This window comes from Ascaphus truei, chromosome 21, assembly GCF_040206685.1.
Source record: "Ascaphus truei isolate aAscTru1 chromosome 21, aAscTru1.hap1, whole genome shotgun sequence".
NCBI lineage: Eukaryota > Metazoa > Chordata > Amphibia > Anura > Ascaphidae > Ascaphus > Ascaphus truei.
In genome coordinates this window covers 3,206,783-3,232,782 of record NC_134503.1, presented here as the reverse complement: position 1 = coordinate 3,232,782, position 26,000 = coordinate 3,206,783, and the positions used below count along the sequence as shown (strand labels likewise).

Here is a 26,000-nt window from a genome sequence, read left to right as displayed (position 1 = left end):
CAGAAATGCTTAAAATATTCTGACACAATATAGAACAATTCAAAACACAGCCGCCATCAACTAGTTCAGCAATATTAAAAAATAGTCTTGTTAATAATGTCTTATATAGGGCTGTTCTCCCTTAATGCGGTATGATTTATGTATGTCAGTGATTGTCAACCCCGGTGCATTAGGATTTCAGGGGAGGCGTGTGTAATTAAAAAAAAACACTATAATATAATATTTTATTTGAAGAACAGAGCAAACAAGCGAGCGGGCCCTGCGTGTCATTCTCAGCGCCATGCCTTTGCGAAGCTGGTTTTTCTGTGGCTATAAAAACAAAGCCCCACAACAGGCTGGACGTAGAATCCTACATTGTGCCATTTCCCCAGAACGTTGTGGCAAGCCAGCAGCGTGGCAACAACCGAAGCAAAACATGGACATAAATTAATAAATGTGAAGATCGAAATAAATATTTTTTTTTCCCTTGCAAAATGTACAAATGCTTTGATTTGTTTTAGTCGTCATTTCAAATAAAAATATTGGGGAAGCAGGTTTGAAGGGGGGGGGGGGTGAGATTTTTAGGTTTATCAGGGGGCATGGGTTAAAAAAAGGTTGAGAAACACTGATGTATATTGTATACAATAGAGTATATTGTATATAATGGAGCTTTACTTGTACATGCTTTAAAAAATGTATTCTGTTTTTCGGTATCTACACTTTTATTGTTTGCGTTCTATGAAACAGTAAATAAAAAGTAGAACATGGAGAGAGAATAAAATACACAAATAAAAAAGGTCCTCGTCACTTCTCTTATTTTGTAATCCAAAGAAAAGTAAACACCTTGAAAAACCAAACAAAGGTCCTCGTCACTTCTCTTATTTTGTAATCCAAAGAAAAGTAAACACCTTGAAAAACCAAACAAAATCAACGAAGGTAAAAAATAAAATAAAAATACTGTAAAAGCTTTTCCCTCTCCCCCCCAGACTGGATGATGAGTGGAACTTTGCATTTAGATTGACGTAATTGTTCTCTTTCAATAAAGCAAGAATAAACATTGTATGAAGCAGAACAGTCTGCAGAAAGGGGGAACTTTACACAGGCAAAGAAACTTCCGCACCTTATACAGCACGTGCCCGTCGTCAAGTTCCTTCAGCAAACAAAAAGATCACGTTGTGAGCACAGCCACACGTCTCAGACAGGTCTGCAGCCCTGCGCTTCCCCCTATATATCCCAGCATACACTGCAGACAGGGATTCTGGGTAATGACATGCAAATGAGCACACAGTGCAACATGAACCCCCATAAGCCTCTGCCTGCCGCATTACACAGCTTTGCAGCACAGCCGGGGTTAAAGTGCAGAGCCAGTAAAATAGTTAAATAGCAAATCCTTCAAATAAAACAGTTTCATATCATCAGTCTGACCCCACTCCTTTACCAACATACCCGTGTGTCCTGTCGTGGGTACAGACCTAGCCAGTTATCTACGCTGCATTAGATGCCAGGAATGTATTATTTTGTTCCTTCCTACTAGACTGGTTTTGATGATGGATGCTTTCATTGTGTTGATCCTGTGCATGTGACTGCACCGTTTGCGTGAATTTACTTGGACACTGCGTGTTTACATAACATTTCATAACAAAATCAACCACATCATAATTGTGTTATATGCCCCATTTTTAAGTGTGACCACTAGAAGTGAGCACAATCCAGAAATTACCTGAATAAAGGTCTCTACTAGGGAGAAGATACTCGTATAATATAAGATCCGATTTCCCACTGATCCTCCGTTGTATTAACAAATCGAGAACTCTGGTTCTGTACCAAGTGGAACAAATAGTTTTTACTTTTAATATGCTTCTGCCCTTATATTTGTCTTCATGTTTTTGTCCTATTTTCCTCTCCTTTTTTTTCTCTTGAAATTGATTTAATGTTAGCGACTGCAGACAAATACAACTGATGCCCTTTTCTTTTGAAGAACTAAACAACATTTTCAATAAACAAAAAAAAAAAAGAAGAAGAGAAAGGGAGTTAAAAGAAAAACACACAAGAGGAAACAGAATGAAGCACTTCAGGCTGGATGTTACCCTTCACTGTCAGCTCTTTCCTACCCATTAATATCATTCCTTTATCCCGTATTAAATAGTAATAATAGTAAAGCTGTCTTCTCCTTCATTCGAAAGGGGCATTACAGTACAAAATAAGTACTGGTCAGTGCGAGATGCCCACCGAAGCCTTACTTCTGGTAGCCTGCATCGGTCAGTCAGGGATATACAGAGGCGTAGGCATACATGCAGGCATAAACAGGACATGTAACATGGCAGGAGAAAGCAGACACGGACTATCTGGCCCATATGGGGGGTATTTAGCCAGACCTCAAAAATAGCAACGCGTGGTAAAGTTTCCGCATGTCACGACCTTTATCCGGTTTATATTCTCTGAGCACTGCCCAATCAGATGTATTTAGGTACACATATGACGGTCCTTCTGTAGTGCAGGACACAGCCCCTAAAAGCTGCAAGGGCAGACCAAATGTAGGATACTGATAACATATCCAGACTCCCAGAAGCTGAACTGCCATTTGAGGCATGAGGGCTCCTAGAAACTATCACCTGTTGGCAAAAATCAAAAAGAGCGCGTTCCAATACCCCCACTAACCAGAATGGGGGGGAAAGGATAGTCAGCATTTAGCAATATTTTGGGAGTACTATAACCTCTTAATTTCCAGATGTATCCCTGGAGGGAGATCAGCCAGGGGGAAATAAAAACAAAAATCATGGATGCCTCCACACCCTTATGCAGGGATGCTATACTCCAGTCCTCATGTCCCCCCTAACGGGTCAGGTTTTAAGGATATACCAGCTTCAGCCCAGGTAACTCAATCAGCCCCTGTTCAGCACAGGTAGCTCAGTCTTCAACTGAGCCACGGATTGGGCCACCTGGGGGGGGAGGGTGCTTGAGAACTGGAGTGGAGCCCCCTGCTGTGTTGGACCCAGACGCGCGAGTATAGCAGCACGTCAGGGCTCACACTGTCTAACATGCACAACCTGAAGCGTCACCCATTAGATTTACTGCACAGATAGAACAGAAACCTTTTCCTCCGGCCCACTCACATTTCCTCATGCTCCCACCTCCCTATGTCAATCACAGAGAAAGCTTTTAGGGTTGTATGTGACATGGAGAAGTGAAGAGGAGACACCCAGTGGTGAGAAGCCAGCAGTGTATGTAACCCATCTCAATCTGCCTCACAGAAGAATAATCTCACCAATCCTTTTCCCTGTGAAGCGCTGAGTGTACACTGTGTGTGCATAGCATGTTGTGGGCACAATGACTCGCTGCCCCCGTTGAGCTTACAATATAATGTTGGCCCGTCAGGCACTACAATCATAGAGCATCCGGGAGCTTGGAGAGGGGAGGAAATGAGGATCCTTAGCCAGCTTTCAATTCTCTTTATTCAGACAGGAGCAGCTCTTAAACCTTTATTTTAAATTATTCTGACAGAGGAGAGTGTCATAAAGAGCTATTTACAGAGAGAGGAATTCGTAGGGGAGGAAGGAATAGGAAGAGGCCTAGGGGACCAAAGAAAAGCATTGGAAGCTGGCAGAAAGAAGAAGTTTTAGAGGACACGCAAGGAAGGAGAAGCTTTGGGGGACACAGAGTGAGCAGGGCAGAAGTGGAGAGATGTAAGGGAACAGGAAAGCTCAGAGGTCACACAGGTTGATAAGGAGAATTAGAGGTCACAAACAAAATGGGGGAGAGGGAGACAGAGACAAAAGGTTCAGAGGTCACACAGAAAGGCGTTTAGAGGTCACACAGAAAGGCATTTAGAGGTCACACAGACAGAGGAGAGGGATTTAGAGGCTTGGAAACAGAGTATTGGGTGGCTGGAGATTCATGCACAAGGTTTGGTCTGCGGGCAGCCTCCCCACATTACTGCATAGGAAGTACACAGAGGAGCTCTGCCACACGGGGATGTCTGGAGGACTCACAAATACACCTCACACCATTTGGTATCAGAGCAGGATGAGCCCCTTGAAGCCCTCCTGAGAGAAGAGTAGAACGGGTTAATGTGGCAGGGAGATCTGTCCCAGGTCCTTTCAGTCCCAGCCGTGCCAGGTAGAGGGTTGGCAGGTAGAGGGTTGGGTAGCGTGTGTATCAGTGTCTGTGCATATTGTATACTGAGATTAGCGGCTGTCTCTTTGCTGTGTTGGGGTGTTGACGCAGGAGGCACAGAGAGTGAAGGGAGTGGGCAATCAACATGTGGCTCCCCCTGCAAGAAGGCGTCAGTATTGCATCCAAGCTGAAGCACAGGGTCCATACTCAGTCACACTGTCCTCCGATGAAAACCCGTCAGGGGATTGGTCGGCCACTCCTTGAAAATGACCCGTGGTCCAGAGGACAGGAAGGGGGAGATGGCAGAAGTCCAGGGGGTGGGGACCAGGCGTCACTCCATGTTACCTGGAGGACGGACTGCTGCACTCAGAGGCAGGGCAGCAAAACTGATGGACAACCTCCTCCTCATCATCATCTTCCCTGGAGAGACACAGATGGGCGGCAGAGAGTAGAGAGGAAGAGAGAGTAGAGGGGGCAGAGAGTGAGACAGTGGGTGACCAGAGACAAGTGGAGACAGAAAATAGGAGGTGGGGAGATGAAAAAAAAAGCAGGGAGTGAGACACAAAGACAAGAAACAGAGCGCAAATAAATGGGATTTTCAAGAGGTGGTGTGGAATAAAATAAATAAAAAGCTGACAACAGATAGACAAAGAGTTGGAAAGGGACAGGGAAGCAGTATGCGTGGGTATGCTTTGGGTCCTGAAGATGCAGGCTGTGATAGATGGACATGTTAAGGTTTGTTTACCCTTCATAACAAAAAAGGTGCACTAGTGCCCAACAAAAGCGTTCAGAAATGAATACAATGGATGCAGGAATGTTCCGGTGTGAAAGGAAGGCATAGATGCTGTGCTTCCATGTTCTGCCAGATCACGGTGTCGCACACGTTACTTGGGACCTGTTTGTGTTTACAAATTGCTGCAAGGATACATTTGCAGTGCCAGGGGCATGCTAATTTGGTATAAAATGTGTAATGGGGAAATTAGTAAAGAGCCAAAGTTTTTACCAAGTTGGCACACGCCATTTCTTTATTTATAAAAGCAAATCGCTGGTATTAGAATAGGCCTTGGTCACGTTACGATTAGTGTGTATACTTGCAAAATCGGATTAGTGTGCTCTGTGCTATTTCTCTGATCCCGTTCTTCCGTACTGCCCAAGGAGAAGGAGCACAAGATTCACCAGCAGCCATAGTACAGGCTACAAAGGCATAACCTGTATTAGGGTATCTCACTTTAGTGTGTAAACTTGCTATTTGGATAGACGTCACATGGCTAAACAGAAAATCGCTTGTATTGTCATTTAGTGCGGAATTACTTGGTGTTCATGCAGACAAACTAGTAATAAGCAGCCTACATGCTAAATAAATATACTCTGATACAATACATGTACATTTAACATGGTACAGAGGGCACAGTTTTGCAATGATGGCAGGATGCCAATTTAATAGAGTACGATAAACAGGTTACAAGTTCTAAAATGGTTTGTGCGCTTTAAACCAGAGTGAGAGGTGGATACAGGTATGGTTTGGGGACAACAACAGGTGTCACCGTGTATTGGACAAGTGAGGGAGGAAAATATTTGGCTCCCGTTGAGGTGCAGAATGTGTATCGGAGGCAATGGATACCATGGAAGGTAGAGATGAGATCGGTCTGTGGGGAGGGGGAGAAACGGATCGATGAGAGAGGGGAGAGTAAACAGTCACTGGTGTGTGATGGAATAGGGAGGGGTGTGGGTAAGGAGGAAGCGATGACTGGTCTGGGGGTGGAAGCAGCCTGGGTTGGGTGTCAGTGTGGTGGGAGAAGACGTGGTGTGGAGGCTGTCGCACTAGCTCTTACCTGCAGTCAGTATGCCTGACGGGGGGAGCTAGCTGCATGCAGAGCTGCGACTGAGCGGGGCAGCAGTACTGGTGGAGAGTGTGAGACGAGGAGGACCTACAGGGTACAGAGAGAGGGGGAAACGGAGGGAGAGCAAGAGAGAGGGGGAAGGGAGGGGGAGAGAGGGGAATGGGGAAGTAGAAAAAGGATGGTGGAAGGTAGAATAGAACAAGCAGAGAGGGAAAGAAAGATGGGAGAGAGAAAAAGAAAAAAAAACACAGAGTCAAGAAAAAGACAGAACTTAAACACAAGACAACAGTGACAGCGCTGACCCCAAGATGGGAGACATGGGCCCAGATAAGGGGCATACACACAGCTCGGACCAGCAAACCCTTGGTTAGCGCACAGCCAGGAGCAGCTAGCATGGGGACCCCAGGCTGACAGACTGCTCCTCTCAGTACATTACTGCTGGAGGAGTGACAGAGGAAAGACAGCCTACTAGCAGGTGCACAACTCTCACCCCACAAAGCACTACACAATGTCACACAGGCCCATGTGTGATAAAGAGGGTGGTAAAGAGGGAAAGTAGACAGGAGGAGAGATGCTTCAGATTAGGAGCAGGGACCCTCCAGAAGAGTGGTGTTTAGATTAGAGACAGGGGTGCATTTCTGTTCTGGATGGGTAGGGAATATCATGTAGATTTCGGGTTGAAAGGTTGGGGTTGTGGGTAGGCAGGCCCATTATGTCTACATAATATATAGGGAGTCTAAACTCGTGTAAGATCAATTTCAAACTTTAATGGTGTCTCACTCGTTCAACACACAAATTGTTATTAAAATTGCATTTATGGCCGGGAACCCAAAATGCTCAGTGTGAATGTTTTGCAATAGGATTCTACATTCAAAACTATTTATATTACATTTTAGGAATATGTTTTAGAGCAAAGAGAATCTTTAGGCTCTGCATATGGTGAACGTTCAAAGAGGAGACGTTAGGGCAGGGGTGCTCAACGCCAGCCCTCAAGGGCCACCAACAGGTCAGGTTTTAAAGGATACCCCTGCTTCAATCAGTGGCTCAGTCAAAATGACTGAGCCACCTGTGCTGAAGCAGGGATAACCCCAAGACGTGGCATGTTGGTGGCCCTTGAGGACCCTGGCCCTAATCTTGTTTATAAGTGTGGGTTTATATTGGGGCATATTTTCCTATTAACAAATAAAACAAATTTAAAAAAGGACTGTTCTGTATTGGGAGGTAATTTGCCCACAAGCCTAAGTGAGTAACTCACATACTGTTAGTATACGGCCCCATGAAACATGTTTAATCCGGTTGGGGTTTTTCTGTGTTACAAATCATTTTGAATCTCTAGCTTCTGAGGTTACCATGGTAACCTGCAGACTGCACTGGGCTCCGGGGAGAGCTCCATTTTAACCTCCCATTCATGTGTATATCAGGTTTTAAAAACAACCCACAATGGAAAGGGTAATATGAGATCTATTAAAAACAAGTGAAAAATGCACACAAAAATTTAATTTTAAAAAGAAAAGCAAAATCAACGCAGACTCCTGCCTTAATGTACGGTTTGATCTGCGTTCTTTATTGTGGACATGATTATTTTCATTGGTGGCATACCACTAGTGTAGTACATTTAAATTATTTTACTAATAGTATTTAGAATATTGATCGGGTATATTTAAATGGGCGGTAAATGTTTTAGATCCCACATTGATGAAGTTAAAATGAGAACAGTCTTAAACTGACGTAATGGGGGTTTTGTTGCGGGGACACGCGTGCTGATCGTATATGTATCCCTTCTCCGAGCCAACAGGGCTTGAACACAAATCTGTATTACAAATGGGTGCTGCTGCTGCAGCAGTCACCCCGCACTCACACCTGACAGCGTCCTAAACAACAGTCACAGTGTAGGTTGCAGAACGCCATGTAAACGCCACACAACAGTACTGCAGTTAGTGTACACACAGGAAGAGGAAGAGAGGAAGGGGAGGGAGACAGAGGCAGGGGGGAAATGGAGAAAGGAGGGCAAGTATGGGGCAGAAGAATTGACGCGTTTCGGATATAGGATGACGGAGGGTTCCCAAACTCTGAGTTCAGGGTAGCTAGAAAGTACAGAGAGGGTATCATGTCTGTCTTGTGTTACTGCAACATGAGCGCAAGAACTAATCTTAAGCCCCTTGAGTGGTATATTGCAAAGTACGGAGGTGGTTAGGTTTTTGGCACAGACAAACCCCAATGAGCAATAAGAAATGTCAGAGCTTCAGCAGCTCAGATAGATTAGCAATAAGATGTTCCATGAGGTGCAGGTTAATGCAATGAAGAATGGAAGACAAACATACAAACAGCATAAATACGTAGCTATACAATGGCAAGTTGAGGCACCATGAATTCTCCCTGTTCAGAAGAGGTTACAACCTAATTTGAAGTAGACGATGTGTAGACACATGTGGAAGCAAATGAAATGAAGGATGACATATCACTGGGAAAAGGAGGAGGAAGAGGCATGTGAGGAGGAAGAGGCATGTGAGGAGGAAGAGGCATGTGAGGAGGAGATCAAGGCTGCGTTTTTAGAGACTAATTAAAGATTGAGCTGAGGTAAGGAATTCCAGAGATAAATGTAAAGCAGAGTATATATGTGAACGTGGAGTCTGCCAATCGGTATGGAATTGGCCCACGCCCCAGAGACATAACCTCCTAACCAGCACCAACCATCTGGGCGGAGAGGTGGGCCACTGCTTGTAATCCCTGCTTTATAAAGCTAAAGGGCACCAACGTTAGACGTGCAGCCCAATTTACTAGGTAGGAAAAGAAACGCTAAAAGCATCAGTACGTACTGAATATTCTTTACCACTGGTTGTCATGTTAGCGGAAGTCAGACGTTTGTTTAAATCAAAAAAGCCTTTCAAAATGTATCCTAAAGTACTGCAGTTATGTGAGAGATGGGAAAGAACGTGTTACATGAATATGCGTTTCACTTGTGTGAAAGCGTAGAAATAATATCAATAAGTCTAGGGTTCAAAATATCAGTGAGTTTATTGCACCAAGAGAAAATTGAGAGAGAATTCAAAAATGAGCTCGTTCCTCTGACCACATATTGCTTGACATCACACTTTTAAACATTTCAAATGAGTAATACGCCCCTTAAGGGGGCTGGCTTAGAGATGAAGAAAAATATAATGCCTTATACTGTACAAAAAACCTTATCCAAGCAAAAATATATGCTTCGTAAGCTAACCTTTACCCTACATATCTCCCCGTAATTTGGGCCTCATAACCTCCTGACTTAAGGAGTAACCCCGCTCATCCCTGTGTGTGTAGCTGCAAGATGAGAAGCGGGGGCTCAGCAAGAATGAGTTGGTTAGAGAAACTGTGACAATGCAATTATTTCAATTTCATGACTAGTAGGAACTATACGAGGGTTAGTCTTTGCTTAGGAGCGATGCTCTGCAGCGCAGCTTTCATACACAAATAAACAGATACGCATACATACAAACACTGAAAAAGGCTGCTGCGCCAAAATGGTGGTGATGATAGTCTGTCTTCATATAGCCCAAGCCACACCCCTTATCTCAAATCTTCACAGTCCTCCCTTTTTATTCTTAAAAAAATTGTATTTTAAGGATAATTCAGAGAAAACTCATAAACATCGTGCTGGCCTGGAGGGTCCAACATTGCATGACTTTGATAGTTCTGAAAAATCTCAGAGCTGCCGGCTATTATATCAGCCAGATTGGTCTTTCTGTCGTAACTTCATCTGTATTCCATTGAGGGGGACTGACTTTTCCTTCCGAGATTGCATCTTCTGCGGGGCCGTCTGTGATCAGTGGCATGGCCTGGGTAGAGGGTGTTACACACCTTTGCAGCAAGGATTTATTGCACACGACACAGACATACAAAACAACCAGTACTGCAAGCACACAGACAAATCCACTCATTAGCTTCGCTCCCAGGGAACCAACCCACTCGCCAATTCCTAACGGATCCCATCTCTCACCTCTGCCTTTCCTTAATCGCTCCTGTATCTCTGCTATCTTCTCTAGATCATGCTCAATCTTACCACTTTGATCTCTAATAAAGACACAACATTGCTCCTTAACGAGGACACATACGCCCCCTTTGATGCCAAAATATAGTCTAGAGCCATTCTATTCTGTAGGGCCATTAATCTAATCTGAACCTGTTCTTGGTTAAGTAAGTTAATGGATAAAGCTGTAAAATTAAGGCCACATCCTCCCTGTAAATTTTTATCTCCTGGCTGTAAATACATTTCTACACAAGTTTCATTGGTTGGTGAAGGCACCTGACCCATACATTGATTGTTGTTGCCAGTGTAATTTATATAAAATCCATCTACTGGAACCTCATTTACCAGTGGAATTCGGTTTGAAAGTTTAGAAAAGTTCCCTGTAAACAAATTCAAATTGACATTCCCTTTTCTAAATTCGGCATCAGTGTAAGGTATCCCTACCCAAGGGGCTGTTATGTGTATGTGGTATATATCCGCACACCCAGCAGGATTAATTTACCCCAGATTTATTATATATAGATCTGCAAACGTCAATAAATGTATTGTCTTTTTCCCAAGGGGTTAAATGTAATTCTCTCTGGAGTCGTTGGGGGCTACTAGAGTATGGCAGGGAATCCTTGTATATATTCCCTTGTGACCCATTAACCCGTGTAGCATTGTGCGATTTTGTATGTGTATAGCTTGTGCTGGAAGACGCAGGTCCCCTGCGTGTCTCAGAACAATTGGGAACAGTCCATTGACTTCAGTGAGCAGGTTAGGATAAGTTGTGCATGCCAAGTTTGTGCAGTCCATCTCTAAGCAGGAATAAACATAAGCCTTTGAACCGTGTATTAGGGGGCCTACAAAGCAATGAGTGTCAGAGGTCGCAGCAGGAGTGAAGAGGGTCAAATATTCCTTTGGCTCATCCACTGCAATTAATGACCGTCGCTCAGAGGGGCCTGCATGCGTAGAATCCCCACACCGACCTCACCCAGCACAGGGAGGCCCAGAGATGGCCCGGAGAAATGAAACACCCTCTCCCCCTCCTCACAACTGAATCAACACAGATCACTAATCAAAAGTGGAGCAAAGCCACTTGCTTCAACACAGCAGCAGTCGGTTGATATTTTTTATTTAACTTCAGATACAACAAATAGAATTGCTTGATGTTATATTTACTTTAGCTGACAAGTTACAGAAATTGCCAGCCGATTGGTACCACTTGACACACCCGGCCAGTCCACTTGCCTTCCTGCTGTGAAGCCGCAGATCAAATGATATCCTCGGCTTCTGTCCATGGGACTGCGTTACATCTCTCCTTTTGGGAGACCGCTGTATGCAAAGTGACAAGCTGACTGTACAGAACCGGGAACAGGCTGGGTCAGTCTGTTTAGCAGAAACCTCACTGCAATTTCCCCAAAGGGAAGTACGTTTGTATATAACACACAGCATGAGCCTGGTAATATGTAGGGAGATGGATATACTAGTTACAATTAGCACACCTCCCATAACACAACTGCCAAATACTTTTATTTTAAAATGTAAAGCTGGATGTTAATGTGCCTCACAGAGGTGTATGCACTGTAAATGTATGTACAGATTCCTCCATTAACAGTGTTTCCACAAGAGGGCGCCCAAGCAGCACGTATGCTCGTGCACTCAAATCTCCCTCCTACAATTTTGTAACGAAACATTTTTGTTTTGTTTTTTTGCAGAGAAGTTTATGCTGTAATACTTTTGTCAGAATAGACATATGCTTTGCTCATTAATTTCTATGGCTCCTGGCCAACTTACATCTGGACGGTTAGGAGCTGCAAGGTGATTTTTCTGACTTACTGGTCACTTAAACCCTTCGCTGTCAAAAGAGGCCAAGCACATTGAAAAGGGATTAAAGATTGCCGTACACGCCATTGCCACACTTGCGTTGTTTTCCCCTTATATAGTAATGACAGGGAACGGCACCATGTACAGAGCCTTTGAAGGCACAATCCCTCCCTGCCCCGAACAGCTGGCAACCTAATATTTGGTGCCTGAAACACAGGACGATGAAGTGACTTACCCAAGGTCACAGGAGTCAACATTAGGATTAAAAGCGGATTCAAGTGCTTCAAAGGTAGATATTGCCACGGTATTACAAACCTATCAAGGCCAAGAGTATACAGAGAATAAGCACTCCTTGATAAAAGAGATTACTAAACCAAAGCTTATTGAGCAGATGGCAAACTACTTAGTGGAATATTAAACATTTAACCAGATGTATCCTAGTATGTCTCTGCTACCGCCCAGACATGATGCATTTGTGTTAATATAACCGCCTCGTTTGCCACAAATGTAGTTAGTCAGAGCCAATGTTTGACGCCGTAATAGGGTGCCCAGCGCCGAAATACCAATTCATCACCGTGAGCCAACTCCTAGTTTCCAGCACTGTCACATGGTAGCGAGATTCACAACCCTGACCAGCGTGAGAGTACCAGAGGGAGAGTGGTGTCGGGCAGAGGCAGGACAGCTATAGAGAGGACCTGCGGGATCACCGTTTGGGAATGTTACTTCATCTCACCAGTGCCAAAAAAAACCAGAGCAGCAGCAGCCAGTGTACGGCGAGTTAGCAATTCAAAGAACCCTTGGTTTTCGGGAGCCTTCAAGGGGTTCCCCGAGAGTAACTCTTTCAAGATCATTTTATTATGCTACTTAATGTAGTTTAAGAACGCAAAAAGGTTATTAAATGTTATACTGCCGTGTTAAAAATATGATGTCAGGCAGCTGTTTGATATTTAGAAAATCCCAGCCACAGCAATAGTATCTTTACACTGAAAGGATAAAGGAGGGGGGGGGGGGGCTGCCCTAAATAGTTACGGTGGTCAATGGGTTTTCGCTGCTTTATGGTGAAGTGCGTGATTTTACACAGGGCTATTTTCGGACGGTCAGTGCACCCTAATTTGTGTGAGGGGGTTGCCTTTGAAATGTTTTTCCGCAACCTCTCACCGTGCAACATGCTGCAAGTCTCACTCACAAGTTGGCAAACGTAACTTCCTTGTCCTCTCTAACCACCCTCCCAAATAACAGGATGTTGTTGCACCCCTGGGCTCTGTAACAGAAACGGTTCCTTTTGTGTGCTTTAGTGCAGGGGTTCTCAACTCCCATCCTCACGAACTTCCCACCCCACAGGTAAGGTTTTAAGGATAACTCTGCTTCAGCACAGGTGGTGCAGTCTTCAAATGAGCCATTGGTTGGAGTCACCTGTGCCGAACCAGGAATATCCCGAAAACCTGTCCTGTTCGGGGGAGGGGGTCTTAAAGGACTGGAGAACCCCTGTTTTAGTCGATGATCAGAGCTCCTTCAATATTTCAGCAAATTGTCTGGGCAGAATTTGAAGTGAAAGTTTGAATTCCTGATACTTTCCATACGGTTATTCCCAGTCTCGCTGCTATACGTGCGCTGCACACAATGTAGGGAGCCCTTACAGAAAGCAAAGGTCTGGCTGAACGCCTCTAGGTCACTTATGTGAGGAGATAGGGAATGGGTTAACCATTCCTTGCAATATATTGCAGGATAGTCTGTCAGCAAAGGGGTTAAAATACCCCATTTATGAAGCGATTCAAAAACAGTGAAAACATTATTTTACCAATAAACCTTTTCTGAGAGAAGGAACACAGCTGGATATAATGGCAAAAGTCTAACTAAACCCCTTTTTTTTTAAGTCCACCACTAACTCCTGGATACCTCTAAAGAAAATTCCTCCCCCCCCCCCCCCCCCAAACTTCAATACGTGCAGCAGAACCAGAGGGTGAATCCTTCTCAGTTATACATGAATACAGTGAAAGGGACACAAGCCAAAGGTACGTATCTCTGCTCCCGAGATGGATTTAGCTATAGCATTTATAAAGCTCCCTTACACAGGGCCTTGTACATTATTTTACTAACCAATGGTGGGCTTACATATGGAACATTTTATGTGATGGGCACAGAGTTATTTTTATTTCATTGGGGTGGGCAAGGGTGAGAACAACCTACGGGTTAGGTGTATGGTGAGCTTGCCTGGTTGGTGGGCAGGGGGTGGGAACATTATGGTCGGGCTATGGGTTAGGTGTATGGAGAGCTTGCCTGGTTGGTGGGCAGGGGGTGGGAACATTATGGTCGGGCTATGGGTTAGGTGTATGGAGACCTTGCCTGGTTGGTGGGCAGGGGGTGGGAACATTATGGTCGGGCTATGGGTTAGGTGTATTGAGAGCTTGCCTGGTTGGTGGGCAGGGGGTGGGAACATTATGGTCGGGCTATGGGTTAGGTGCAGTGAGAGCTTGCCTGGTTGGTGGGCAGGGGGTGGGAACATTATGGTCGGGCTATGGGTTAGGTGTATGGAGAGCTTGCCTGGTTGGTGGGCAGGGGGTGGGAACATTATGGTCGGGCTATGGGTTAGGTGTATTGAGAGCTTGCCTGGTTGGTGGGCAGGGGGTGGGAACATTATGGTCGGGCTATGGGTTAGGGGCAGTGAGAGCTTGCCTGGTTGGTGGGCAGGGGGTGGGAACATTATGGTCGGGCTATGGGTTAGGTGCATTGAGAGCTTGCCTGGTTGGTGGGCAGGGGGTGGGAACATTATGGTCGGGCTATGGGTTAGGTGTATGGAGAGCTTGCCTGGTTGGTGGGCAGGGGGTGGGAACATTATGGTCGGGCTATGGGTTAGGTGCATTGAGAGCTTGCCTGGTTGGTGGGCAGGGGGTGGGAACATTATGGTCGGGCTATGGGTTAGGTGTATGGAGAGCTTGCCTGGTTGGTGGTCAGGGGGTGGGAACATTATGGTCGGGCTATGGGTTAGGTGTATGGAGAGCTTGCCTGGTTGGTGGGCAGGGGGTGGGAACATTATGGTCGGGCTATGGGTTAGGTGTATGGAGAGCTTGCCTGGTTGGTGGGCAGGGGGTGGGAACATTATGGTCGGGCTATGGGTTAGGTGCATGGAGAGCTTGCCTGGTTGGTGGGCAGGGGGTGGGAACATTATGGTCGGGCTATGGGTTAGGTGTATTGAGAGCTTGCCTGGTTGGTGGTCAGGGGTCAGGATTTAGTCTTGTCTGTGGCATGGTGATGGTTTGACAGTGGGAGCGATTTTCTTATATTGTGTGTGTGGGTGATGTGTTGGGCGAAGAAGGGGGGGGGGAAGGGTCAAAGGTGACTACGGTTCCGAGCATAAGGGATGGAGGGGTGAGCGAAAGGAGAGAGAAAGGAGAAAGCAAAAAAGTAGAGGACTTTAGTGTTATCTGGGTTAATTTGTATGAAGTGGGAGGACACCCAGGTGGAAATGGCAGAAAGGCAGGCAGAGATACGGATGGAAAGTTCGGGTGAGAGTAGTGGGAAGGAGAAATAGATTTGGAGGTCTGCGAAAAAATGGGCGTAGAATCCATGGGAGGAGATGAGGTTAAAGAGGAGCCAGTGTAGAGAGAAAAGGAGAGGACCAAGGATCAATATATATTTTTTTTTACACAGCCTACACACACAATTCAGTAGGTTTGTTTAAATCACGCAGTGCCACTAGTGCACTGCCTCCTCTGGCAGTGAGGGGTGGCTTCCTCTGAAAACAGACCCTTTCATTTTAATGACTCAAAAGCAAATAAAAATATCACTTGTGAGCACATTCACATGTCTTAGACAGATCTGCGACCCAGTTTTCACCATTATCTCAGCATACAGTGCTTCCACTGCAGCCAGGGATTCTGGGAAATGACATGGAAATGAGCACACGGTCACCGTTTGCTTCAAATCCATTTTAACATGGAGCCCTACAAGCTTATGCCTGCGGCATTACACAGCCCTTCAGCACAGGCTGGGTTAAATGCATAGCCAGTAATCCTACTCCTACTCACTGGACAGCAGTTTCGACGTTTTGGGTATCGTCTGTGAGAGGATGGTTAAACTGGCTTTGTAATGAACCTAAACAAGCACCGCAGGAAGTCCCGGGCCTGTCTTTTCGCCCGGCGGCATGGCGGCTCGTGTAGACTACAGTTTAGATCGGCGGTCTGTATGGGGCGCGCGGCCATGACGGGGCATATCTGCCCTGCCATTGGCTGTGCGCCGACCACGTGACAAAATTCTCGTCTTCCCCGCTAGCGTACGCGTCAGAGCGCTTTGCGGCCTGCCCCATTGAGGGCTGCGGTGTGTGGCGCGCACGTCATGGCGCGCGCCGCCATGATCACCGGGGACTCAGCCTAACAGCCACAGAAAAGAGCATGCACAATCTCACAGCTGCAGAATGACTCACCCCCAACAATTAACGAGGGAGGGGAAGGGGGAGGGGCACTTTTTTTAAAAACAGTAGCTCCCCCCTTTATAGTACAGTTTACCAGTGCCAGTCTCCACGGCAACGATAGGGCGGTACCGCAGCAGATTATGAAGTGAGAAATATAGTTGTCTTTTAACCCTTTCATTCATAAAATTCTATTGACGCTCCTAATAAGGACCGAACTGTGCTCCACGTCCTGGAGTCCCCATACAGCATGTCGCTGCAGCGAGACGTAAAACGGCAGGAGAGAGGCGCGATGCCAAATGTTCAGGGATGGTGGGATCCGTTCTGGCTTTCCAGAGCCGAGTGCAGGTAACCAAACTCACGGAGTGCCGCTGTAGGACAGGCTACGCAATTGTGTGTGTGCTCTGAGCGAGTGCAATGACCCTCGCTGCACCTGTACGTGCAGAAGGTGACCGCGAATACAGCTACACGGAGCAGAACTGCTTCCGACGCACAGCGCAGCAAAAGGAGCGCGTGAAGGGAGCAGCGTCAGCCCAGCAGGAAGCAGACATTTAGCATTTAGTGTAAATGTAGATTAAAGAGTATTATTTTTACGGGCTGGAAACAAGGCTGCTTTTTAAACCATGACAGATTGAAGCAGGGGAGCCCGGTGTCCGCTCGGGCAAGCACTTTATCTTCCTGTGCCTCGGCAGCAAAATTAGATCGTAAACTCTATGGGTAAGGGGCTAATTGAGCCTGTAAAATTCTATGTACAGTGCTGCATACACGGTCGGCACTATACAAGAAACCTTAGAAAAACTTTAAGCAAAGACACACACCACCCATGTGTTGTTAAGACCTCACAATGTGCTATACTGCATTTACAAGCATTTTACACAGACCTCTATAAAATGTTTTTCATTTTGAGGGTGGGGGTTAACAGGAGAACTTCTTGCAGATAAGGCAGTCACCCCAAGTGCGCCCCACACTCCCTTTCCTGCGCCAATGTCTGCAGGCGTACAAAATCTCACAAACTCCCACCCCATCTCTTGGCATCTGTCTCACTTCTCATAGCAACATCAATCTATACTACATCGCTTCTCCTATCCTCATAGCAACACGCTGCCAAATATAGGAGCAGCTACCCTCTCGGGCAGCAAGACAGATACATGGAAGAACAGCAGGGAGCCCGTGCTCAGAGACTCAGGATTATGGAGGCAGGAAGAGGGTCTCATTTACTGATGGACAGGGAAGGAAGGGGCGGGGCTTAGAAGTTGCATTTGTAGAGGTACAGGAGGAAATGTGAAAATTCGAGGGGTAAAAAAGAAAAAGAAAACACTGTGCCAACATTTGCTTAGGAATTATGCAAAAGAAAAAAGGTGCTCAACTCCAGTCCTCATGCTCACCCCCTCCCCCAACAGGTCAGGTTTTCAAGATATCCCAACTTCAGCACAGGTCGCTCAATCACAGGTTCAGTCAAAGACTGAGCCGCTGATTGAGCCACTTGTGCTGAAGCAGAGATATCCTGCAAACCTGACCTGTGGGTGGGGCTTGAGGACTGGAGTTTAGCACCCCTGACTTAAAGTATAGGAAGGAAGTTATGCCCTGGGAGTGTCAATATTACACCGAAAGACGCCCAACGGTGCTCAGGCAATCTAAGCATTGGAGTGGTGTGAAGGCATGTGTGCCCTGGGTGCCTTCATTAGAATGGGGCTATGTTTAGGGTGTCCTAGAATTTGATGGGTGGCTCGAGTGGTTTGAGGGCACACCTGTGCCAAGGCTGTTTGAGTAATAGGAGTGTAGGAGAGCAGACCTCTGTGTGCCACATGGGACAGGACAATAGCCAACACCACCTTCTACTTCTCTGAATATGATGTAGTCCTGTGTTTAAGTTTATTTATACTATTATTCTAAACCTAACGTGCAACCAATCTAAAAACTCACAACAGGAAAGGGAACCCCTGCCCTGAGTTTTACTATCCAGGCAGGGAGACACAGACTGTAAGAAATGGTGTAAGCGCAGCAGCTGTTGGTGTCTTGTCGTGTAACGTGGTGAAGGCCTCCCTGGCCCTGGGGAGAAGTGCCCATGAGTTCGGGCTAACGAAACGTTTCACTCAGGTGGTGCGTTTTCATATTTCATGATGGCCAAAGAAGCAGTTTGACAGGTAGGCGAGGCAGGGAGGGAAAAGCACAGTAGGTGGGAGAGCAGAGGAGGTGGGAAGGAGGCCATGATGAGCAGATTGTTATAGACCAGGAGTGGCCAACTCCAGTCCTCAAGGGCCACCAACAGCTCAGGTTTTAAGGATATCCCTGCTTCAGCACAGGTTGCTCAGTCAGACTGCACCACCTGCGCTGAAGCAGGCATGGTTTGAAAACCTGACCTGCTGGTGGCCCTTGAGGACTGGAGTTGGCCACTCCTGTTCAAGACGAATAGTTATGGATGGGTTTAAATGCTGTGAGACTGAAGGAAATGCTGCCATGTGCTTTGCCCCACACACATACCAGACAGATAATAAGTTAGAAGTGAGCTTTTCTGAGAGAGAAGGAACCTGCAGAACAGACAGTCAGACCCCACTCAGCGCAATTTATATTTGCATTTGGCATAACCTCCCACCACCCACTGGTCACTTAAAATATCAATGGCCCAGAGCCAATGTTCTTCCCATTGCCAAACCTTAAGGAGTCACCAAGATCTAACTAACACCGTGATTCATACGAAGGTTTTACGCATGTGACCCAGCCCCCCCTCCCCATCTGTTACTAATATGATCCTTACAGTCATATAGTGATGCTAGATGCAGCTATTCACATGGGGAGTGAGGGGGAGCGAGGGAGGGGAAGAGCGAGCAGGGGGGGGAGGAAAGGAGCGAGCGGGGGGGGGGGGAGAGGGAGGAAAGGAGCAAGCGGGGGGGGGGGAGGGGGAGGAAAGGAGCAAGCGGGGGGGGAGAAAGGGAGGAAAGGAGCAAGCGGTGGGGGGGGAGGGGGAGGAAAGGAGCAAGCGGTGGGGGGGGGAGGGGGAGGAAAGGAGCAAGCGGTGGGGGGGGAGGGGGAGGAAAGGAGCAAGCGGTGGGGGGGGGGAGGGGGAGGAAAGGAGCAAGCGGTGGGGGGGGAGGGGGAGGAAAGGAGCAAGCGGGGGGGAGAAAGGGGAGGAAAGGAGCAAGCGGGGGGGAGAAAGGGGAGGAAAAGAGCAAGCGGGGGGGGAGGAAGGGGAGGAAAGGAGCAAGCGGGGGGGGAGGAAAGGAGCAAGCGGGGGGGGAGGAAAGGAGCAAGCGGGGGGGGAGGAAAGGAGCAAGCGAGGGGGGGAAGGAAAGGAGCAAGCGAGGGGGGGAAGGAAAGGAGCAAGCGAGGGGGGGAAGGAAAGGAGCAAGCGAGGGGGGGAAGGAAAGGAGCAAGCGAGGGGGGGAAGGAAAGGAGCAAGCGAGGGGGGGAAGGAAAGGAGCAAGCGAGGGGGGGAAGGAAAGGAGCAAGCGAGGGGGGGAAGGAAAGGAGCAAGCGAGGGGGGGAAGGAAAGGAGCAAGCGAGGGGGGGAAGGAAAGGAGCAAGCGAGGGGGGGAAGGAAAGGAGCAAGCGAGGGGGGGAAGGAAAGGAGCAAGCGAGGGGGGGAAGGAAAGGAGCAAGCGAGGGGGGGAAGGAAAGGAGCAAGCGAGGGGGGGAAGGAAAGGAGCAAGCGAGGGGGGGAAGGAAAGGAGCAAGCGAGGGGGGGAAGGAAAGGAGCAAGCGAGGGGGGGAAGGAAAGGAGCAAGCGAGGGGGGGAAGGAAAGGAGCAAGCGAGGGGGGGAAGGAAAGGAGCAAGCGAGGGGGGGAAGGAAAGGAGCAAGCGAGGGGGGGAAGGAAAGGAGCAAGCGAGGGGGGAAGGAAAGGAGCAAGCGAGGGGGGGAAGGAAAGGAGCAAGCGAGGGGGGGAAGGAAAGGAGCAAGCGAGGGGGGGAAGGAAAGGAGCAAGCGAGGGGGGGAAGGAAAGGAGCAAGCGAGGGGGGGAAGGAAAGGAGCAAGCGAGGGGGGGAAGGAAAGGAGCAAGCGAGGGGGGGAAGGAAAGGAGCAAGCGAGGGGGGGAAGGAAAGGAGCAAGCGAGGGGGGGAAGGAAAGGAGCAAGCGAGGGGGGGAAGGAAAGGAGCAAGCGAGGGGGGGAAGGAAAGGAGCAAGCGAGGGGGGGAAGGAAAGGAGCAAGCGAGGGGGGAAGGAGCAAGCGAGGGGGGAAGGAGCAAGCGAGGGGGGAAGGAGCAAGCGAGGGGGAAGGAGCAAGCGGGGGGGAGGGAAAGGAGCAAGCGAGGGGGGAGGGAAAGGAGCAAGCGGGGGGGAGGGAAAGGAGCAAGCGAGGGAAAGGACCAAGCAAGGGGGAGGGAAAGGACCAAGCAAGGGGGAGGGAAAGGAGCAAGCGGGGGGGGAGGAAAGGAGCAAGCGGGGGGGGAGGAAAGGAGCAAGCGAGGGGGGGGAAGGAAAGGAGCAAGCGAGGGGGGGAAGGAGCAAGCGGGGGACGAGGAAAGGAGCGAGCGGGGGGAAAGGAGCGAGGGTGGGGGGAGCGGAGGCTAAAGTTAACATTGGCTGTAATCGACATCTTATTTTAAACGTCATCTAACATGCATGTTTGTTTTTTGCTTCAGTGAAAATCAAATTCCCTGCAGAGTGCACATAGCGCTTTGTTTTTCAATTAAATGAGCAACAATACAAAATGCAACAGAAAGACCCTTTAAATGTACCGTCCCACCTAAAAATGTCCTACAAGCCATTCCATTTAGAAATTTGTTTTGGCAAAAACCATTTACCCTCATGTTATGCAGTTAATCTGAAATCAGGAGAGTTTGGAACAAGATACACAATGAACACAAGTCTTGACTTTGTTGCATCAAATTAAAATCATATGAAAAATCTTTTAAAAAAATTATCAGCCCGAAAACAAATATTCTATTGAAGTTATTGTTCCCACTTTGGACATTTCTAAATGTTTTCCTGTAGTATTATAAAAAAGGCATTTAAGCTATGCCCACAATAACCGCAAAGCTAACAAGTCGTGTCTAAATCCAGCTCTCTTTGCAAAGTTATGCTCCAGTGAAAGGACCGGTTTAACACCAAGTTAATGTGTTAAAGAAACATAATATGCAAAGTGATGTATTACAGAGCGCTCTACTTATGCCTGTAGTAACAGAGGAGGGAGAGGGAGTAGTAACAGAGGAGGGAGAGGGAGTAGTAACAGAGGAGGGAGAGGGAGAGGAGGGAGAGGGAGTAGTAAGAGGGAAGAGGGAGTAGGGGCTACAATACCTTTTATTGGACCAACAAGTAGTTATGTTACAGGCTTTAGCACTTCTTAGGGTAGGACCCGATGAAGGACCCCGAGACATTGGAAAGCCTGTAACATCATCAACTACTCGGTTCAATAAAAAGGTATTGTACCCCCTACTCCCTCCTTTGTTACATGGAAGAAAGGACCAACACATGGCCGCCCCACCCTTCTTTTCTTACACAGTTTTTAGAGCATAGCAGCCACATTGGTCCTGATAAAGTAAGGCTACTTAGGGGGCGTTTTAGCATCAAGAGAAATTGAAGGCGAAATAGCCGCCCTCTTCTTTTTCAAAGGATCCTTTGATGATTTATTAAATATTAAAGAGAAAGTTTTGGGGACCAGTGTTACCCCTTCCTCAGGTGCATCAGGAAGGGTAACCCTAGTCCCCAAAACGTTGTCACACTGATTATTTAATAAATGACGTAAGGATCCTTTGATAAAAGAAGAGTGCGGCTAGTTCTCCTGTCATTTCTCTTGCGGTTATATGGTGGCGGCTGAGGAATCCCGCCTCGGAGAAGATACGCACCTGAGAAAATCTCAAAGAAGTTCTACCTTGGAACAAGCGTGCAGGGAAAGTACTTTTTTTGTACTTTGGCGTTTTTGCATCAACTGGGGCCCACTTATGGGTACAAACATGATGACATTTGGAGCTCACGAAGAAGAGGCACCTCTGTTAAAAGCTGCACAGTGACCAACAGGAACAAATACTGCAATCTAAGTAAAACCCAAAGTCTACAGAGATGGGATGTTTGGCATAGATGTGTCTTCTCAGCTAGTGGCTGTGACTTCTCATCGTGAACAACACTAGACCTTAAACCAAATGATGCCACAAGGTTCCCAGTGACAACCGTCTGTTTGTAACCATGGCTAGTCCAGCCTAAAAAGCCAACAACACTCTTTCATGAAGCCGACATGGCAGCGGGTACAGGGTGTTTCACTGACCTCACCGTCCTGGAGTTCTCGCCATCGGACCTGTAACACACAGAATGGGAAGCGCAAGTTAAACAGGGGTATCACGAGTAACCGAGTATTAGTACAAGGCATGACAAATACAAAGCAAACAATGCAGGAACAGAGCATGTATTGCTGCTCACCTTACTATACCAGTAACTCCCTGCTATGCTGCACACCTATGCACATTATGTTTTATTCAATCAGCAATCCCCCACACTAGCAGATTTAAAAAAAAAATTTTTTGGGAGGGGGAGAACTGTTTTCATCTGAGCTGGGTGGTCCCCCAGAGCCGATTCATGGCCCCCCGACATCGGTGTAACCCCAGCTGTGCTGTAATAATTTTAAGTTGAGTTTACAAACACGTTGATTTTGGTACAGATAAAAGGGCAAGAATTAAAAAAAATATATCTTCAGTTCCACTTTACAGGCATTTTATTAGTCCCTCAAATAGTCCAATAAAAACAAATATATACCAAATAACACGGCTCATCAAGGACATAAAGGAACAGATCTCCTCCTCCCGGGACAGGAGGAGAGCAGCAGCAACTTTATTTCATATCGCGCTTTTCTCCAAATGGGACTCAGTGCGCGTCGCAATTACAGTATAGCGCGCGGTACCCAGCACATAGGTACCCAGCACATAGGTACCCAGCACATAGGATCTTTACAGACACGGTCACTGCCCAGGTTAGATAACAATCTATGTTTTTGGTGCCCGAGGCACAGTGAGATAAAGTGACTTGTCCAAGGTCACAAGGAGGGAATTGAACCAGGTCCCCGTGATTCAAACCTGTCATTGTTTGCAGAATCGGTGTCTTTACTCACTAAGCCACACATTGGCAGCAGGAAGCCAGAGACCCCTGGACTGTGCACAGGGAAGGATCTGTCCCTGAACTCCCACAGGCAAAGGGAGCTGCAAAAGAAACTAATATATATATATATATATATATATATATATATATTTTTTTCTGTATACAAGCGCACACAGCTCTGTGCCCAGAGAAGAGGTGTGGGCGTTAGGACAGGCAAGTAACTCCCACTCTTGCAGCGTGATAACATCCATAAATATTCATATGTGCACCACACAGAGCACAGGGGGAGGGGAGCAGCATCACAGGATCCAAGCAACCAGGTAAAAGAGGCTAGGAAGCATGTCAGCAGGTGTGTGAAAGTCTTCAGAGCCAAACTATACACAGAGAGGAGAGCAATGCGACACATTGTAAAACAAAGCAGGTAGGGAGGAAAAGTACAAACCAGACAGGTAAAGAAGTGAGACAGGCAAAGCACTGGCAGTCAGAGGGTAGAGGAAGAGAGACTGACCAAGAGAAGACAGGGGCAAGGGCAAGGGGAAAAAAGCCAAAATTGAATGAGAGAGGATGGGAGTGTTCTAAAACATGGAGATCAAAGGGGCGTGCAGCCAGGGCACGGGGTGGGGATACAGTAAACATACACACTTAGCAAACATTATTTCGGTTACAAAGTGAAACCGTGAACAGGTAGGGAGCGTCAGCCTGGCAATCCCTTTCTATACTCTAGCTTATAAGAAGTTAGCACAGAGTTAAGACCGTGAACTCTAATTATTAACAATGCATCACATTAAAATGTTGACCAAGGTAACCCATACAACAGTGCATCACCAAATCAATACAAAGACAAATATTTCCTTCTCGGGCCTGAATAGGCATTGCCAGGGGACAGTCAGGCACACGCCAAACAGCAGCAGCACTGCTCATTACCAGCCCTCACACATCTATTTACTCAGGGAGTACAAATGATTTTAACAAGATAATGTTTTGGTCCGGGGCTCCTCCATGTAACTGATGCACGTACGATATGCAGCGAACTTCCTGTGATTGTATGGATCTACTGCATAAAAGCAGCGATCCCACCCAAGCTGCACCAGCCGCTTCAGTCCACACTAGGATTAAGGATTCTGCTTCCCGGTTTAACGTTTTTTTTTTTTTTTCATTAACACGTTTTACAAAAATAACACTTCAGAACAGATTTTTTTTTTTTTTACTTTTCATACTCCTTGTGTTGTCCGACGCCTACCTGTGGCTGCTACAAAATGTGGAACAATAGAAAATGATGCGTCAGTCCCATGGTTATATTGGTTTTAACCGGAAGTGGTGTTTTGCAGTTAAAACCTAAAACTGGAATCCCCAATTATGCCTACATTTAGGCAACATTTTATATTGAGCAGAATACTTTTATGGGTCAACAACTCCTAAATATCAAAGAGTTAATGGTCCAGATGCAGCCAACGTTATTGCAACAAGTGGCGCGCTGCAGCGGAACACACAACGCACTAGCGCGAGAAGCCGCCATTGTTTTGAATCAGCCGCACGCGAGAATGGGGGAGGGGCTACTGCTTTATTTCCCCCCACAGGAGCACGCCAGCTGGTGCAATAACACTGCCAACATCTGTATGCTGTTTCATTTTGTTTGGTTTCTGCAGTTTCTAGCGATTTTTACAACTCATTCCAGTCACGGCTATAGGAATTTGGTGACAAAACCCAAAAAATGAAGCGGACGAGACAGACCGGCGGTGTTGAAAAGGTACCAAGAAAAGAACCCGTACTCTGAAGCCGGGCAGCGCACACTACGGTTTTAAGAACCACTCCCAAATGCAACAAAATAATAAAGTCCCGTGATCTTTTCCTCGGAGATCCGCAGTGCCACACGTAAAACACGGTGCCATTACAAACAGGTGGCTCCATTATATAATACAAACCCCAAGAGCTACGTGTGCGCCTTTCCTCAAGGAATTTCTCCTGGCTTGTGACATCCTCCCAACCTCTTGGGCAGACAGGCTGGCACAGAATTACAGAACAGATGCAGAATCTGTCACGTCTCCTGCAGGCTGCTGGATCAGGGCAGGTACAGGCAGCAAGCTTCCCCCTGCCATCTGCTCCCAACAGGCAGGGCACAGGTAAAATGGACAGAAGACGACGGAGCTCAGGGAAGTTTGATCATTACGGCAGCTTACCGGCGGCGCATGCATCTGCTTCGTTAAGTACAACAGAGATTTGGTTTCTATCCCTCTGGCTCAGAACCCATACTAGTGTGAAGTGAATGATGGGCCAGCTTCGTGAGCCACCCAAAGAGTGATTGTCAAGTAATTGTATGTGAATACACAAAGGCAGCACACACCCAAAGGGCCTGCCAAAACTGCGACTACATGAAGCAGGTGCTGTCCGGGAAGTGGCAGGGCAGAGATCGTACTCTCGGACACAGCACTTTAATGAAACGGAGCAGAGAGATCTTATACAGTGAAATTACGAGTCCTACAAACTGACAAATGGATCCATTTATACACCATTGCCAAACGGCTGGCATAAGGAGTTCAAAATACAACCATATATTCCATTCATACAGGGGAAGCACAATATAGGTGGAACAGAAACCCTCCCATTACACCTACACACAGAGCCACTGACGTATACATCTGTACAAGGCAGGTACAGGGAGTGCATTAACCTCCCACACTGCCAGGCATCACCATTTATACACTGAGTAGGTGCCCACAAAGCAGCCAGTTTTAACGGAGAGGTACTGCAAGCAGCACGGCCCTACAGAATCCGTGTGCGTCCCTGGCAGAAGTGCAGATAATGGCAGCGGCAAGCTCTGCATGATATAA

General features: G+C 47.1%; 2 protein-coding genes across 11 annotated transcripts in view; one reads left to right on the top strand and one right to left on the bottom strand.

Moving 5' to 3' along the window:
* The window catches only part of RIBC1 (RIB43A domain with coiled-coils 1), a 538,781-nt gene that overhangs the window by 459,742 nt on the left and 53,039 nt on the right, over window positions 1-26,000 (top strand). The window lies entirely within an intron of this gene.
* The window catches only part of IQSEC2 (IQ motif and Sec7 domain ArfGEF 2), a 73,476-nt gene that overhangs the window by 34,079 nt on the left and 13,397 nt on the right, over window positions 1-26,000 (bottom strand). For 4 of the 10 annotated variants that reach the window (XM_075578470.1, XM_075578472.1, XM_075578484.1 and 1 more), the window contains exons 2-3: window positions 22,349-22,378; window positions 5,925-6,020 (exon numbers count right to left, since the gene is read on the bottom strand). In XM_075578470.1, coding sequence (XP_075434585.1) covers window positions 5,925-6,020; window positions 22,349-22,378 — 126 coding nt within the window. The remainder of the gene's footprint in view (window positions 1-5,924; window positions 6,021-22,348; window positions 22,379-26,000) is intronic. The other 6 variants (XM_075578474.1, XM_075578473.1, XM_075578480.1 and 3 more) reach the window with 3 other exon arrangements.